The sequence below is a fragment of the Eptatretus burgeri genome, chromosome 8 (genome assembly GCF_056783735.1).
Source record: "Eptatretus burgeri isolate ZD-2024b chromosome 8, Ebu_testis_v1, whole genome shotgun sequence".
In the NCBI taxonomy this organism is placed as follows: Eukaryota; Metazoa; Chordata; class Myxini; order Myxiniformes; family Myxinidae; genus Eptatretus; species Eptatretus burgeri.
The window spans coordinates 24160413-24177912 of NC_140968.1; the positions used below are offsets into that span (position 1 = coordinate 24160413).

The 17500-nt window shown below is 45.4% G+C and overlaps 1 protein-coding gene across 1 annotated transcript in view; it reads right to left on the minus strand.

The window, feature by feature from the left end:
* The window catches only part of ANAPC4 (anaphase promoting complex subunit 4), a 176951-nt gene that overhangs the window by 116272 nt on the left and 43179 nt on the right, over positions 1 to 17500 (minus strand). The window contains exons 5-10 of the mRNA XM_085891169.1: positions 15949 to 15978; positions 15795 to 15839; positions 12118 to 12205; positions 3868 to 3975; positions 862 to 945; positions 457 to 543 (exon numbers count right to left, since the gene is read on the minus strand). Coding sequence (XP_085747295.1) covers positions 457 to 543; positions 862 to 945; positions 3868 to 3975; positions 12118 to 12205; positions 15795 to 15839; positions 15949 to 15978 — 442 coding nt within the window. The remainder of the gene's footprint in view (positions 1 to 456; positions 544 to 861; positions 946 to 3867; positions 3976 to 12117; positions 12206 to 15794; positions 15840 to 15948; positions 15979 to 17500) is intronic.

A 17500-nucleotide genomic window follows, 5' to 3' on the forward strand; every position in this document is an offset into this window, starting at 1 on the left:
TCGAGTGCTTAAAGGTTCCAGATCACTGGCATCTCATATCATCTTCCATTCCTTCTCACAGCCTTTTACTCTCACGAGCCCAACTGCATGTCCCCACCTCCCTTTTCAGTCACTTTGAACACATGTCCAACACTTGTACCATTGCCCTCCGATTCTGTCTGCAACCTCTTCATCCTGTTGTCTAGCTATTTCATCAGCCTGAACTACTTATTAAAATATTCAAAGTAAAAAGAGCACACAGTGTGTGTGTGTGTGTGTGTGTGTGTGTGTGTGTGTGTGTGTGTGTGTGTGTGTGTGTGTGTGTGTGTGTGTGTGTGTGTGTGTGTGTGTGTGTGTGTGTGTGTGTGTGTGTGTGTGTGTGTGTGTGTGTGTGTGTGTGTGTGTGTGTGTGTGTGTGTGTGTGTGTGTGTGTGTGTGTGTGTGTGTGTGTGTGTGTGTGTGTGTGTGTAACAAAACCTCAACATATTTCGTCAAGCCAGTGTCCATCTCCAACAACACATCATCGATGGCACCACTCATGCTCTGAATGGTAAGCTGGTGATACTGCAAAAGATCCATCAGATTATGCACTTTCATCAGACAGATTTCTGCGAATGAAAAACAAAAATAAACATTGCTTTTGTCTACGATACAGTATCTCACTCAATTTTTCAGCTTGGTGACGAGCACAAGAAATCCCCGACTGAAGACTATTCTTGGTTTTCTTGCACTCAACACAGAAAAAGAATGGAACAGCTTGGTCATCCATGACCTAGTACTACCGTTATATTTTACCTCTTCCTCTGTGGCTCCTTATAAAAGACCAAACTTTGTTCTGCAGAAATAAAGAAGGGAAAAGGTGACAAGTACTGTGAGCCTGACCTGCAGCAGTGCAGAGATGTGAGTGAATGTCCGAGCCACTTTAGTTATCTCCTGCAAACAAGTTGATAGCAGGCTGGTGTCCCACTGTGACCGAAGGATATGCAGTGGGTTGAGAAGAGAAGAAAGATGTGTTATGACCACTTCAGCACAATTTGCATATTTATTCTATTGCAGAATCAGTGCGCTGTCCCCTTTATAGTTACAGTATCGTTATAAAACCCACATTCTACAGTTAAATACCTGTTTATATAAAATTATGGAGTTTCCAAGCAAAAGTGGTCTGTTCAATCCAAATTTAGGTAAATTCTGAATGGCGAGATGAAGCAGGAGTCATGGAAGGAGGAACATGACTCTGTTTTGATTGCTCAACAATAAAAACTGAAATTCCGTGCTGACGGAGTCGAGTAAACATATCGGTTGTCTGAGAGTTGGCTTTGCAAATCCTTATTTTTTTCTGCAAACTTTATTCTTATTTCACTCAAAGTGATTGTTGATATAGTTGATCTCTTTCCAGGCTGGTGATGCAACTGATGTCTTTACTACACTTGACCAGCCTGTTTAGTCGATTTACACTTGACCAGCCTGTTTAGGCCATCTAGACTTGACCAGCCTGTTTAGTTTATCTTGACGTTCAGCCTGTTTAGTCTTTCTAGACTTGACCAGCCTGTTTAGTTTATCTTGACAACCAGCCTGTTTAGTGTTTCTAGACTTGACCAGCCTGTTTAGTCTATCTACACTTGACCAGGCTGTTTAGACTTTAGGTACAGTATTTGAACTTGATTTGACAAGCCTCAACATGGTCCATTGTATTCTATTTGATACAATTTGAATAAAAATATAATACAAGACACACTTCACTTCCTCAAATGACTGAAATTGAAACGTCTTTTATATTGTTGTGAGGACGGCCATAGGGGTAAATGGAAGTAAGGTAGACTAATTATTTCATAAATAAATGACAGCACAATTGTTTGGTTTTTGTGTGAAATGATCGGTCACGCGTCAAAGAGTGTTTTAGTAGAAATCCAGAGTCCCCCCCCTTACCATTATGTAGATGTCTAAGCCCCTACCATTCCCACACCTTAATTCTCCATAATGTTCCCCTTTGCAGTCTGTCTGTATTAATAATAATGATAATAATAATAATATGACCATTCCTTTTGTGCTGTAAAGGCGCATAGGGCTGCCGAGGCAGTTTCATTGGCAAGGAGTACAGCCACAGACGGGTCGCCACTCCGATGCAGGTTACCCCGAATAGTTATTACCCCAGTAAACTGGTATTCATTTCACTGACCTCGGAAGGATGACAGGCTGAGTCAACTCCACCTGGTGTTACTTCAATGGTAGACAGGGTCTCGAACTCAGGACCCTAAGGTCCCAATCCAGCCATCTTAACCATGAAGCAAACGCCAGGCTATGTAATCTGTCTGTATGTGTTTCTAATTCTCTTGCCCTCTCAAGCATGGACCAGTGCTGGTGAACACCCCGTAGAACGTATGAAAAGACATGATGGGAATCACCCCGCCCACCGACGAGGAGGGGCAAGAACCCTCTAAAAGCCACACCAGCTCACGGGCAGTTATAAAAGGTGGAGCACAGCATGGATTGGGGCAAGTCTTTGGCAGCGAGTCGGGGGTGGTCTGGCTAGAGTCGAGTGAGGTGAAGATTTGCTGGCAGTTGGAGACATCCCCCAGTGTGAGTGCTGCAGGTATGAGTACGTAACAATGCAAGACGCAATGGCAGAACCAAAATGGAGTCCACGAGGTCACAGCACGAGGACGCAAGCCAACAGGAGCCTGGACCAAGATGCGGCACATCTCCTCTAAACAAAGCTCACCACTCCACTCCTGTCACACAAGAACCACCATGCACCGACATAATATGTGGACAGGTTTCTCTCAGTCTTGTCTTTCTCTCTGTCCTTTTGTCTACCCTGAATGAAAGTGATTAAGGTAACGAGCAAGCCATCAGGATTATCGTGGGCACGGTAATTATAGTTTATGAAGAATTCTCATTGCTTGTAACATTGATTCACTGTCCTTCCCTCCTCTCTTCTTTTTAAAAAGTCCAGTTTTCCTCCACCATTGAAGTATTGGTTTAGTGCGCAGTCTGGAATTGAGAACGATACACCGCGGTGTGAGTAAAGCCACAACTGTTGGAAATTGGCATGAAAACCCCATCCTTACCTCGGAGGGTACAAGCACGGTGTTTCGTCAAGGGTCTTGTTCAGCCCCCAATTCTTTCGAACCACCGAATGCGTTGCAGGCAGTAGGGCTCGTTGGAGTTAATTACATTGGGAACGAAAGTAAAGATATTTTGGGGTTTCATGGCAGATGACGTATAGGCCCAAGGACTGCCCATCACTAGACTGGTGACCGTCTTGGTGGTAGATTTGACCTCATGTCCACCTGGTTCAAATCCTGTCACCGTCACTATTATATTTATATACGCAAGGAAAACCTTCCTTCAGAGAGACAACGAAGAGGTTGGTGGGGCTATCCGTTTTGACATGTGTCCTGCGAAGAATCCTGCTGTAACCCATTATCAAGACTTTTTTTTGCCAAGATATAACCAGAGAAAAATATTTAGATTCACATGATTTGTGAAGTATCAAAAATGGAAAAGCATTTCTTCCTTGGTATAAAGTAACCTTGCCTGTCATCCTTCCGAGGTCGGTGAAATGAGTACCAGCGTACTGGTCCGGGTGTGTTCCCCGGTTAGAATAGGTACACCGTATCCCTGCGTGTCGTGAGAGGTGACTAAAGGGTTGGCGTCAGGATGGGCATCCGGCCATAAAATATTTCCTCAAAAAAGGGAGCCATGATTGTCATGGGGCCCGCAAGGCTAACCCCTGCTCGAGCAGGGAAAAATGGCCTTAAAATGCGTGTGTGTGTGTGTGTGTGTGTGTGTGTGTGTGTGTGTGTGTGTGTGTGTGTGTGTGTGTGTGTGTGCGTGCGTGCGTGCGTGCGTGCGTGCGTGCGTGCGTGTGACTGTAGAGCAACTAACCTGAAGATATGTGACAAGACAAGCTTCGTTCTCTGTGCAAAGCTCCACAATGGCAGAGAGAGCCTCCAAATTGTCAGATAGGCAAAGTTCCTTCACTCTTCCTGGTTTCTGTTCAACCAATCACAAACAACAAAACATTCTATAAATAACTGATTCAACAACAACAAAAAACACCAAGACCAATGAGCACAAGTTAATTGCATGCAAACTGATAAAATGATGTTATCAAAGTACTATCCAGGTTTTTGTACTCATCAATTGGTCATTGCGCATACCTTCCTGTACAAGAGTACTGTTGCGGTTTTCGCGCCCGCCGGCGTGCGACGGCCACGTAACTCGAATCACGGCACGTCGCCCACCGGACGGACAATCCAGTCGTGACCCTCTCGGACTAACGCCGGGAACCAGTCACGGGTGGACCTTTCGGTCTCACCGCGATCGAGCCAATCAGCCCCCGCGTGGGATAGGGTTGCTCGCCAAATTCGACCTACCTAAGTACCCACGCGGAGGGTAGACCGGGCGATCGCACCTCGCCGCAGGTCGACTTCGGACACGGGCCACTTAAGCGACCCGTTCCGTACTATCAGAATAACCGAGCGGTGTTATCGTCGACCTCGACGGTTCGATTAATTATCGGGCGTACTCAGCCCACTACCAACCCTTTACGTGAAGCAAGATGAGGGTTCAATGGGGGAAAAGACGAAGCGAAGCGGGAGAACAGTTCAACAATAAAGCACATTTATTCCACACAAAAAGCACACACACACAAAAGCATACAATTCCACCAAAAGCACACAAAAAAAAAAGAAAACACAATTCCATTTACACAAAAAGCAAATATAAAAGTGAAAACACAGTGCAGAGCTAATACCGACTACCGAGCACACGGCAACACTTATACAATTCTACTTCACAGACGGCGCCGACAACACATACCCAAAACCAAGGAAAAGAAATACCCTCAAGAATGAGGCAGGCCTGAGGCCGAGACCGGGTCGGGCCTACCCGTCTGGTGATGAGACGCGGAGCGGCGATGGCCCCGCAACCCGCGGGCCTCGTGGACGGTGCCTGGCAGGGGGTGGGAACGGGGCCCCCTTGGTCGCACTATCTCAGCGCGGGGGGAAACAGGAGGGGGTTGCTGATGCTCGGGGTATAGAGGATCTTTATTATCCCTGGTGTGCGTCTCCACCTCGGCCAGGTCGCGCTGCCGGCCTCCCTCGGGCGTGCAGCTCCTGGCACCGACGCGAGCACCCCCTCGTCCGACTCTCTTCAGCTTCTCCAGCCACTGCAGGCTTCGGGCTCCAGTCTTCCACACTCGTCCCCTCCGTTCCGACTCCTTCTCGTTCTCGACTCCTTCTCGTTCTCGTTTGCGACTCTCTTCTGACTGACGAACATCGTCCTTTTATCCCCCCGTAACTTCGCCTTTGACCCCCTCCCTTTGACCTTTCACCTCGCTCCCCATTGGCCCGAGAAAAAGTGGGCGTGAAGGCTTTTTGATCCACAAATTTGCATATATCGATCGTTCTGGAGGCGGGGCCAAATCGCCCCTCGCTCACCGATTGGACGGCAAAAAGTGGGCGTGTGTCGTTTTTGATCCGTTTTTGAAGCACAAAATCCGTGATTTTGTACACGCTGTTCGACGCGCGTTCTGCATGAGTCCAACACCGGTACCCACAGCGGGGCAAGAACGGTGGCGATGCTACGGTTGTGAGGTGTGCGTGAAGGTCGTGGCGGTTGTGGTGAAGCGGTGGTTGTGGTCGGTGGTTGATGTTGTGGTTGTGATCATGGCGGTTGGTCCAAAATAAAGATAGTAAAAGAAAAACGGCTATCCTGAAGAGTCGCAGCTCGCATAAATGACATGTATTCCCACTAGACAACGGGTTTGGGCCTAACTACACATGCACTTACCGAGATACCTCACCTAAGGGACCTGAATGGTGGTTTGCGAATCTGGTAACCACAACAGTACTATGGTGGCGAAGTACACAAATCAAACAGCCATTATATAGCAAATAAGTTCAGTCACAGAGCTATTCGAAAGTTAGTGCAGTAATAGTTTTATGAAAGCACAGAGCACAAGAGCCATTGTATTTCTGTAACCAGTAACACTCATAAAGCTCGACGTGGTCACACTAATCAAACAAAATAGTGTTTGCTCAATCCACAGATTCACGATGGAGAAATATATATATATATATATATATATATATATATATATATATATATATATATATATATATATATATATTTATTTTTTTTTTTTTTTTTTGCTGTCTCAGCAAACATTGACTTATGCTCATATTGGCTTTACAACCCCGTTTACCTTTGATTGGATGGTGAGGGGTCCACGTTACATCTCATTCAAGCACAAGTTATATCATGCCTGGTGTTGGCTTAATGGTTCGGGTGTTGGGCTTGGGATCCTCGGATCCTGAGTTCAAATCCTCCTCGGCTGTTAAATTAATACCAGGTGAGGTTGACTCTGCCTGTCATCCTTTCGACGTCAGCAAAATGAGTGCCAGCTTGCTGGTATCCTGTGTCGGAGTGGCGACCCGTCCAGGATTGTGTCCAATAGCCAAGGAGTCTGCTTAGGCAGCACCAACGCTCTGCACAGAGTATGGTCCCAATGGATGGATGGATGGACGGACAAGTTACATCAAGGAGGAATTGAGAAACTCCATAAAGTGCTATCTCACATCGCCCCTCTCGACACCAACTCATAACTATCACCCATCCCGAATCCCATGGGGGAATATTTCAACTCGAGATATTGGAATGAGAAAGGGGGTAATAGGAGTAATATAGCCGAGTTATGCCATCAGTACAAGTTAAAAGTACGGTACCTGGTGAAAATTATAGGTCACGTGTCGAAGAATGTATTAGGAGCTGACAATCATGATTCCTTTTCCCTCCGTATGTGTCTAAACCCCCACTCTCCTCCCCTCCCCTTCTTGAATCCTGAAATCATTCCTTTGTTATGTGCCCATACTGCATGCGTTTTCTTACAATGAACTGCCGATAGCCGCTCCACAGAAAGCGAGCGGATCCCATCCAAGCACGACTAGGACATTCCATGACCGTGTGCTGAATCAAGGAACCGCTTGGCACCATGGCAACGGTGGGTGTGTCATGGCACGAGTTGGTTTTAGGGGACAGCAAATTGGCACACGTCGCTAGATAATTATAGCCCACAGGAGTTCAGACCCAGGGAAGTTGTTGTAGTAGTCGGAGCTCGAGCACAGCACGGGTTCAGAGCAAGGAGACTGAGAGCAGCTCAGAGTGAAGGACCGAGCTACTGAGAGGGAGTTCTGCAGTGCTGAGGAGACTCGCAGCCCCAGAGACATGACAAAGCCATACATGGTACACCAGATCACCTCTTCCCACCGAAGCTCCACTGTTACAGCCCCCTCTCAAGCCACAGCATTGGCCCTGCACCAGCAACGCAAGAAGAGAAAGTTATTCTTTCGTGTCCCACAAAACCCGTTCTCACCATTGTCGTGGTGGGCTGGTATGCGGTTCGTGACTTTGGCATTAACCGAGGCGCGAGTAAAACTTGCGGCCGTTTGGAATTGCCGCGTATCTTCGATCGGAGGGCATTTTAAAACCATAGCTAGCTCGCCTTGGGTGCAATCACTCGGCCCATCTTATTTGAGCGACAGATTCTCATTGGAGGTGTCTGTATGCCGAAAACCGAAGTAAAGACTGTTTGGGCTTTCCCTGCGGACAGTGTATCGTCTCTTTTGATGGTCCGTCACCAAATTGGGGATTGTGCGTGTGGTAAATTTGACCATGTAACCACCCTGCAGTCCACCGTTACACTGTAGTCAGGATTGAGATCAGGACACAGGTCCGAATCCGGTGCTTGTTGCAATATCATTCTACAAACCCCAATTGCTCCCTGCCTTGGTGGCAAGAGTTCCATATTCTCCCTGCCTAATCACAATACTGTAGTTCATGCCAAAAATACTCAAGCCAAGTCGAGGACATGTGATGATGTGCTCATTATCCACCAATGAGTGTCACTCGAAGGTCTCTGGTAGCTTGAGGAAGTACAACAGCATACATTTAGCTCACCTGAAACATAGTTGAGGTGAGGTATTATCATTGTGCGGTATCCGTCAATCAGTCATTCAATCAGTATGTAAACGCTCGGATCTTATTCTTCAAAACTACGCACAATTTTGATGAAACTTGACCACAACCTTCATCATCCGTGATGTACAAAAGTTTGTTCCTGGCATTAAAAAAGAAAAAATTAAATCAGGGTCTAAGGGGGTGTACAGGGATCAAAGCGGGTCCAGGTTTGACCCCCCCACCCAAGATAGGTATTTGCCTTCTTCTCTGAAACTACACACACAATTTTGATGAAACATGAGCACAACTTTCATCACCCGTGATGCTAACATGAATATTCCTGTTTTCACCAAACTGTCGAACTTCTGAGGACCAAGGCCTCCTGATGCCTTTCAAATAACAATTTTTTTTGAATATCAAGTCGGTCAATTTAAACGTCAAAGTCATTACGATTTCAGGATCGCTACTTTTGACTTCTCAAAAAACATTAACCCAATTTAGATGTAATTGGGTAGGAATCATCACCGCACGGTGCTTTCACAAGTTTGTTAAAACCATCGGCTAGTTTACATATTTTGTGGGTCATCCACACCTACCAGTGGTTCGCTGGCTCTACCAGGTGATCCCAGGGGCATTGTCCTTAAAATTTTTTCGAGGTCAGTTCAATAATAATACTGTTGCGGCTGTGGAAATTCGCAAACCACCATTCAGGACCCGTAGGTGAGATATCTCTTAAGTACATGTGTAGTTAGCCCAAACCCGTTGTCTGGAGGGAATTTATGTGATTCATTCGGGCTGCGACGCTTTGAGATAGCCGTTATTCTGTTCTATCTTTATTTTGAACCAAACACGTCTCAACCGCCATCACACAACAAGCACCTGAACCACCACGCCAGCCATCGTCACCAACTACAACCACGCTCAACCCTCAGACAACGACAACAACAACAACAACGCCGCCAACAGCCACGACCTTTACCTTCACAACTCAATCCCGCAAACATCGCATCACCGTCATTCCCAAACGGCACCATAACCATCAAACCACCACCGAAAACCCTCCACCACCCTCACCTCTCTCCTTCTACAGCCATTCCCGCACCATCTGTGAACACCGAGCGTCGGGCTGTCTTGGGCCCGTTCAGCGATACGCACCGAGCCGCGAGCACAAATAGCAGCCTTTCCGAGGAAAATTCGGATTACAAACGCTACACGCCCACTTCTGCTCTGTCCAATTCGCAAGCGCGGGGCGGCTTGGCCCCGCCTCCAGGCGCGTCTGTGTGAAAGATATATGCAAATTCTAGGATCAGGGGAGGTTCATGCCCCAGTTTCCTCCGACCATTGTCGAGCGTGGCTCCGCCCCCGAGGTCATCCTGATCCAAATATTTGCATATTAGCTGCACCTACCGGCCTATAAGAAGGCGAGCGCAAGGCGAATGAAGTAAGTCGAGTCGGGTGGCGAAGTGATCGGTGTGGCAGGAAGAGTGGAGTTGGGTGGCGAAGTCATCGGAGTGTCATCGAGTGGGGTTCTGGAGTCGGCTGAGAAGAGTTGCGGGAAGAGGCCAAGGAGCTCGGGTCCGAGGCGAGAAGGACGGCGGTCGGCGACGAGGTTGCGGTGTGGGATCGCTCGTCGTGGGACCCAAGCCAGCCAGCCAGCCATTCTCCCTCCCCCAGGGCATCAACAATTCCCCTTTTCCCCCCGTGCTGAGATAGTGCAACAAGGGGGCCCCATTCCCACCCCACTCCAAACGTCGTGCCAACGAAACCCACCAAGGAGCACGGTGTCGGGGCACAGCCACGCGGCCACATCTGCGGCTCGTCCGCCAACGAGTCACGAGGACGTGGGTCGGACCCCCCCCCCGGTCTCGCGGGACTGGCCGCCCCTTCAGGTCACGCGCACATATTGGCCTACAGGCCCACCTGCCCCCTTGTCTATGAGGGTGGCTTCTTTCCTTTGCTTTTGAGTAAATGTGTTGGCGCCGTCTGTAAAGTAAAACTGTATAAGTGTTGCCGTGTGTGCACGTAGTCGGTAGTAACTCTGCGTCGTTGTTGCTTTCGTTTTTGTTGCTGTATGTGCATTTTGACTGTTTGGCTGTATGTGTGTGCTTTCCGTGTGCCGGGAAATAAATGTGCTTTGTGTGAACTGTTTTCCCGTTTCGCTTCGTCTTTTCTTTATTGACCCTCCATCCTGCTTCACGTAAAGGGTTCGTAGTGGGCTTAAGACACCGGTAATTAATCGGAACCGTCGAGGCCGATGATAACACCGCTCCGTTATCACTGTAGCACGGAACGGACTGCTTAAGTGGTTCGTGTCCGGAGTCTGCCTGTGGCGTGGTACGATCGCCTGGTCGACCATCCGTGCAGGTACTTAGGTAGATCGAATTTGGCGAGCAACCCTATCCTGCGCGGGTGGGCAACTGGCACGGTCGTGGTGGGATTAAACCCCCACCCGTGACTAGCTCCCGGCGTTGTTCTGAGAGGGTCACGACTGAATTGTCCATCCGGTGGGCGACGCGGTCATGATTCGAGTGACGTGGCCGTCCGCACCCCGGCGGGCGCGAATTCGCAACAATACCATTCCTTTCGTGCCATAAAGGCACAAAGTTTCGTTGGCAAGGAGTACAGTCCCTGGACGGGTTTCCACTCCAACACAGGTTACCCCAAATGGTTATTACCCCATTACACTGGAACTCATTTCACCGACTTCAGAAGGATGACAGACTGAATCAACCCCAACTGGTGTTATTTCAATGGCTGACAGGGGCTCAAACTCAGGACCCTTAGGTCCCAAGCCAGCCACCTTAACCGTTAACCCAACACCACCTGGCCATAAGCCAGTATATCACAAAACAAATACCCCAGATAATGCAAACAAACCCCATCACATACCAACAATGGAGAACAAAAACTAAGATTGAAAACGGTGATCTAAACAGAAATGTTATAGCCTGATCAAAGATCCAGCAGGTTCTCACCCTATAGCGATTTGAACATCATGAATAACTCAATGTCCTTCATTTACAATGGTATTTACGATGATACATGATCAGAATGACCTCTTTCATTAGATGACTATAATGAGGTTGAGATAATACACCAGATGTTTGTCATTTTAAACAGTGTGGTTGTCGGTCTTTGAATTTTAGAGTAAAGCAGACAAAGGAAGGTTTACATATTGCTAAGAAAAGTCGAAGAAACTTTCTTTGCAAACTTTCACATACATGCAATGTTTCTTGTATCAAGGTTACAAAAATAGCAATGAACATCAGCCTGTCGTTACCCCGTGTGTGTCGCATAAAGTAGGGGTTAAGCAATTGGTTCACTCTGTCAGCCAATCAGTCAGTCGATGATCGAGGAACGACTTCGTTTCAATTGAATTTTATCTTTTGAACACAAATCAGAACACGAACCTGCAGTTTAGCAGTACCTTGGTTCTGAATTTGGCAAATTGTATGGAATGTCATCCCGAGCCCACGTGCACACAGAGTACGATTATTGTTTTCATCCGTCTGTCTGTCAGTCAAACAAAATTGAAAAATCATTCCAAACAAGAAACTTAACTGCTTTGATGGATGTCATGAAAAGCACAAACAACAGGCTTGAAGAACTAATTTAACGTGTCAGCTAAGGTGGTGTAAAAGAGGGTGCAACAACGGTGGCAAGCTTCTGATTCATCGTTTGTTTGTTTATTAAATATATACCGTATTTGAACACTACAGAACGCAAATCGTTTTGTTTGCACTTCCAAAAAAAACTCCAGCTCAGCAGTCCTTGAGCAAAATTTTACGCCATCTCAACGAATCAAAAATTGCTGTGTTCTCTCAGGGTGGAGAAAGAGCGAGGTTCAGAGAAAATGGAGGCAACGTAGGGATGCAATGACAGAGCCAACTTCGATCCAAAAGATCTGTTCGTTTAGTGCAACTTTTCTCAGAGATCATTGCAAAATCCTCAGTTTCTCTGAGAAGAGTTGGCAGAACGCTTATGGGTTGTGCAAATGCATGGATAAACCTCGATGGTAGTGAAAAGTGAGGGGGGTAACCCTTCCCGTGTCTCTTTTCTCAAGAATGCATGGTGTCATTAATTTGAATGCTTTAATGTTGAACATTGTACGATGAGACATTTAAACTGTGCACATATGATTTTCACATTTGAGGGATGTCAAATATAATGACTTACTGGGGTTGACAGCTCAGCAATTTTGAAAATTCCATAGGCATAAAATGCCACAGCAGAGTGGTCATTTCCCAGCACAAGAATGTTGAGTCTGTGAATGGTTTGGAACAAAAGTCATGCTCATTGAAGTCTAAGTATTATACGTTTAACTGGAAACACATTTACAGGCAAAGTGGGAGATATCCCTGCCGAAGCACAGCAGTTCACTCGCCAACAAATCATTGATAACAAGCAAACAAAGCACATCATGAACATGATTTACAGTAAGGGGAAGAAAACATATTGAAGTTAATTCTTATTCTTATTTGTATCTCCACAGTATATAAATAGCACATATTGCTGAAAAAAAAATCATATTGGGAACTAGATCACACCAAAAAAATCCAAATAAGACTCCTTTAAAAAATAAAATAAAATAAAAATCATTTACAAATGTATTTGCTGCTGATGAAAGTAAAAGAAGATCTTTTTCCTGAATTTTTTAAAAACCAAGATTTAGATTTTTGGTTTTTTTTGGAAAAAGCATGAGAAATGCGACCGATTTGGCACACCCCTTGCAGGAAGCAAAACCGGGCGCGGATAATTTTTGATGACGACATGGAGTGCTGCTTTGTCAATTTCCTTGTCAAGCCAATTCCATCACCACAGATTTTTAATTCCTGCCTCAGTTTTCATAATTAGCGAAGAACCCGTCCTTAAGGCCCGGTCACACCTTGACGTTTTAGCCAGCGATGGCAACGTATTAAAATGTATGTAAAACGCTGGCTTGCGTTGAACTTTTGATGTTTTTTTTTTAAAGATTCGGACGTATTCATAGCGACTTGGTCTTATGTATAACGCATTGGTAATGGACACAGAACGTTTCGTTGTGTTATAGATAACTTATACCAACGAATGCTGAACCTGTTGTCGGCCTACACAACCGATGCCCAACGATAGTCTAACTTCGGCATAGCGCGTTGCACGCATCGCCGACGATGTCGTGACGTAGCCTATTAAAAAGGCTGACGCACAACGATTCGAATCATAACTGCCGTAGAAATGGAAGTGTCAACATCGCGGTCACACCTTGGCGATCTTGCCAGCGTATGCCGACCGAAGAAAAATGTGTCTAAAACGTTGGGGCACGTCAAATACGGTATAAGTAAGTTTGGTATATGTGAGTAGAACGCTAAAGTACGCTATCATACGTCGTAGTAAGTAGAGTACGTCAAGAAATTTTAAACATGTTCAAAATTTTACGACGTACGACACACGTTCCGCATGCGATGGGGATAAGTTTTACACACGATATGTGGACGCTTACACACGTCCACAAACGCTACTTATAAGCTACTCATAAGTCAAAACACGTCGCGGTAATGTCTTTTTTTACGCGAAACATTTCTAACTTATGTTTGACGTGCTTTGAACCAATTCTTTACGTAGTCCCAACACACATCGACATATGTAGACGTATTCCAATGACGTCTTCCGGTCGACAAAAAAAAATAAATGAACGTGTTTCTAGGTTACAACTGCCATATAAAGACGGGTTCCCAGCAGTTTTGGGAATTGGTATATAAAAATGCTGCTCATAAAAGGGAACCCAACATTGTTTTCGAGTTCCTTTTTGAGTCGATGGCCATGTCAGCAGTATCAGTATCAGTATTAGTATTAGTAGTAGTTTGTTCATGTTGGCAGTAGTAGGTGAGTGTGAGGGGGAGGGTGTGGGTTATGATGGATCCTCCTTGCGTCCGCGTGTCCACGGGTAGGTTCATAGGCTGCCACTCAACGATTCAAATGGCTGCATCTCCACTATTGAAAGTAGACGCTTGCGCTCAACAATTGGATTTTTTTTTTTACACTCAACGACTTTTAAACGGTACCACTCAGCCATTTTCATTGTTTACAATGAACGATTTAAATTGCTGTCACTCGCCTTTGTTTTTTGACGCTGAGGTTTTGAAATTTGAAGCGTTTCTTCTGAACGTGTTAAAACGCTCAAACTCGACTATTTTAAATAGACGCTGCCGATGGACAATTGGAATCATAGCCAAGCTAGACATCGAAGTGTGAACATCCTCGTCATACCGAAGAAAAGTTTGAAGAATGCTGCAAATAAGTGTCCTCGCCGTGGCCGTGGACGCTGACGCAAGGACGATCCATTATACCGACGTCTTTCAGCCTATGAGTAACTTAAAAGTAACGTCTGTCGATGTGTGGCAACGATCGCGTAACGTGCCAACAACACGTTAATCATAGGTTAGAAATCAGTTTCGGGTTACGCTAAACGTTACCTCGGCGCGTCTCAACTTATGATTAACTTACAAGTAGCATGTGTTGACGTCTGTCAACGATCGCAGACCGTGCATACAACTTGTGGCCAGCGTAGCGGAACGTGTGAGTCATACGCCGGCATACGTCGTGAAATTTCAAGCATGAAAAAATTTGAGGACAACCGAAAAGTACAACGTTTAAAGCCAACGTACAACGACGTATGGCAGTGTTTTTCAGCGTGCTCTCAATGTTATCAAAACTTACCCATAACGTATTCAACGTGTGCCAGCGTTTTAGAAAAAAAAATTCAAAAATCGGCATACGTTGGCTAAAACGTCAAGGTGTGACCGGGCCTTTACGCACTGGATAATTCCCCCAGAACTAGTGTATGTTAATGTCTTGCAATACCCTCTCCCACCAGGAGTAGCATTCTGTCATACATATTTATATAGAGAGAATTGGGGTCCTGCCACCACGACCAGAATGAATGAATTTTAATATTTTACCCCCTAAAACCTACCCGTGCAATGTCTTGCAATACCCTCTCCCACCAGGAGTAGCATTCTGTCATACATATTTATATAGAGAGAATTGGGGTCCTGCCACCACCACCAGAATGAATGAATTTTAATATTTTACCCCCTAAAACCCACCCGTGCAACCCCCAGTTTTCAACTCAAAACATGCAACCGTTCAATAGTGCATAGAAAGTCAAACAACCAAACAAACGCACGCACGCACACTTCTCAAATTATAGTACGAGATATGGGCTTTCAACCAACTGCACTTTTTCTTGCCACCATGCTTTGCGCCAAAGTCATCCAAATGAGTCTGCGCATTCTATTTGATGAAATTACTAAATCTGGACAATGCAAGACAACTGTCACGAATATAAAATTGTTTTTAAAAGCTTTTAACAAGGAGCTGATGCTCTAGGTCCCCCGCCTTTTGGGCGATTTGAGGACTCAATCTGTGTAATATCCAAGCGAAATCTTGTACGGTGTATGAAATGTCGCATGCACAAGCCAAATTACCGAGATGGTTACCGTGGCAACGTAATTCAGCCAACATACAGTGATCTAATCAGGTTGAGATATCTGCAATATGAAAGCTAAATTATGTTCAACGGTTTTTGAAATATCGCGTACACACAAACATACATGGACAGATGATCGTTTGGTTGAATGGAGCTCATTTTAATATCCTCCATCTCCGACCTTGTCCGAGGGGCGGAAGACAAAAACTTGCACAGGTAAATCCTTTTTTAAAGTAATATTTTTGCGAGGAATGTAATTTCCAAAAATGAAATTTCCCGTGCTGCAGAAGACATTTCACATCCTTACCATTCCTTGTGCTTTCTGGGTTTATATTTAATATAATAATGCCATACTCAGAGAGAAAAAAAAGCAACTTGATATTACCTGCATTGACCAAGTAGTTTACTGATGTCATCAGAGCTCTCTTCACTGGATAATGAGAAATATTTAGTAGTGCAGGGAATTTCGAACAACAAAGCAACACTTAATGTGAAAATAGAAATAATTAAGGTTAAACATCTATGAACTGAAAACTTACCCAAAAACCTTATCTGAATAGGTGTAACCACTGCAAAGAAGAGAGAGAGAGATAGAGACAGGACAAATTTATGAATGGCTTCATGTGTACAATTGATAATAAAAACATTCATGATGATGTAATTCCAATCACGCATGAATGAAAATAAAAAGTGGTTTTGAAATGGCATCATCACACAATTCTAATTTCCCACTTTCCAATACAACATGTGATCTGGGTTCAATCGTCTCTATTTTGGTTGCCTACTTACAGGCTGAACTAAAAAAAACTTTCACCAATCACGTCTCTTTGTCAATGCCACACCTGTAGTACAGGTGGCAAAGATAAAACCTTTTGACATCCCAAATTCTGCAGGAATAAAGTGCTGAACACTGCGATTTTAATTGTAACCCTCTTTGACAAAGGGCCTATAACATATCTGAAGAAGACAAAACTCTGGTCCGAAAAATTGGTCAAAATATTAAAACAGTAATATAGTTCGAAACACCTTGCATGTGGTGGAGCCCAAACTATATCAAATATAACTGTCGGAGAACTTAAGAGCAATTAAAGCAACATTTATTTCTTTATGAGATGCCGGAAACTCGTATGTTTTCAGGAGGGTTATAAACTCTATTTGATCCAGTATTAATAATGTGACATTTTCTTTAAGAAATCCCAATCACCTGGTACTTGAGAATAAATTATTCATGGCAAAAAACATTTTCTTAGTGTCGGTTAATTTTCAAGTTTGCATCTTCCAAGAAGGAACACACAGGGACAGAGTGAAAAGGTAGGGAGGAGAGGGGCCAGCCATGATTACAACGGTAATAGAAAAAAAAACAGCAAGATTTTTAGGGTGTGTGGATGTGTGTGTGTGTGTGTGTGTGTGTGTGTGTGTGTGTGTGTGTGTGTGTGTGTGTGTGTGTGTGTGTGTGTGTGTGTGTGTGTGTGTGTGTGTGTGTGTGTGTGTGTGTGTGTGTGTGTGTGTGTGCGCGTGCACATGCCACCGCCTCCACTCGAGTCTCTAAGACTGAACATCAACTCCACTCGTGAGTCTCCAAGACTGAACAGAGCCTTCCCTGGTCTAAAGCATCCATCTTCACCCCAGCAAGGAACCACGACTCATGGACCAAGCTGTCTCCTTGTCGGTGCTCCATTTCCCCCTCCGCCCCTGAAGTGCGGACGATGCAGATCCACACAACCTCATGCGTGACCTGCAGGGTACGCCCGGTCTCGGTCTCTTCCTTCCTTGATGGGATAGAGTCTGCAAAACTCATCAAGCCACAAGGCAAGGCCAGGGCGCCAGGCCACATCCCAAATGCGTGTTGATCGGCGCAACTTCAGACACCTTTTAAGTGGCCGTCGGCCTCACCAAAGCTGCCGTTCTCGGCTCGGTTCTTGCTCTAATCAAAGCCACTGTCCAAGGTGAGAGGGAGGTGGCGAAGCACACTGCCTCCCCCTCGCCGCCATCGTGTGTGTGTGTGTGTGTGTGTGTGTGTGTGTGTGTGTGTGTGTGTGTGTGTGTGTGTGTGTGTGTGTGTGTGTGTGTGTGTGTGTGTGTGTGTGTGTG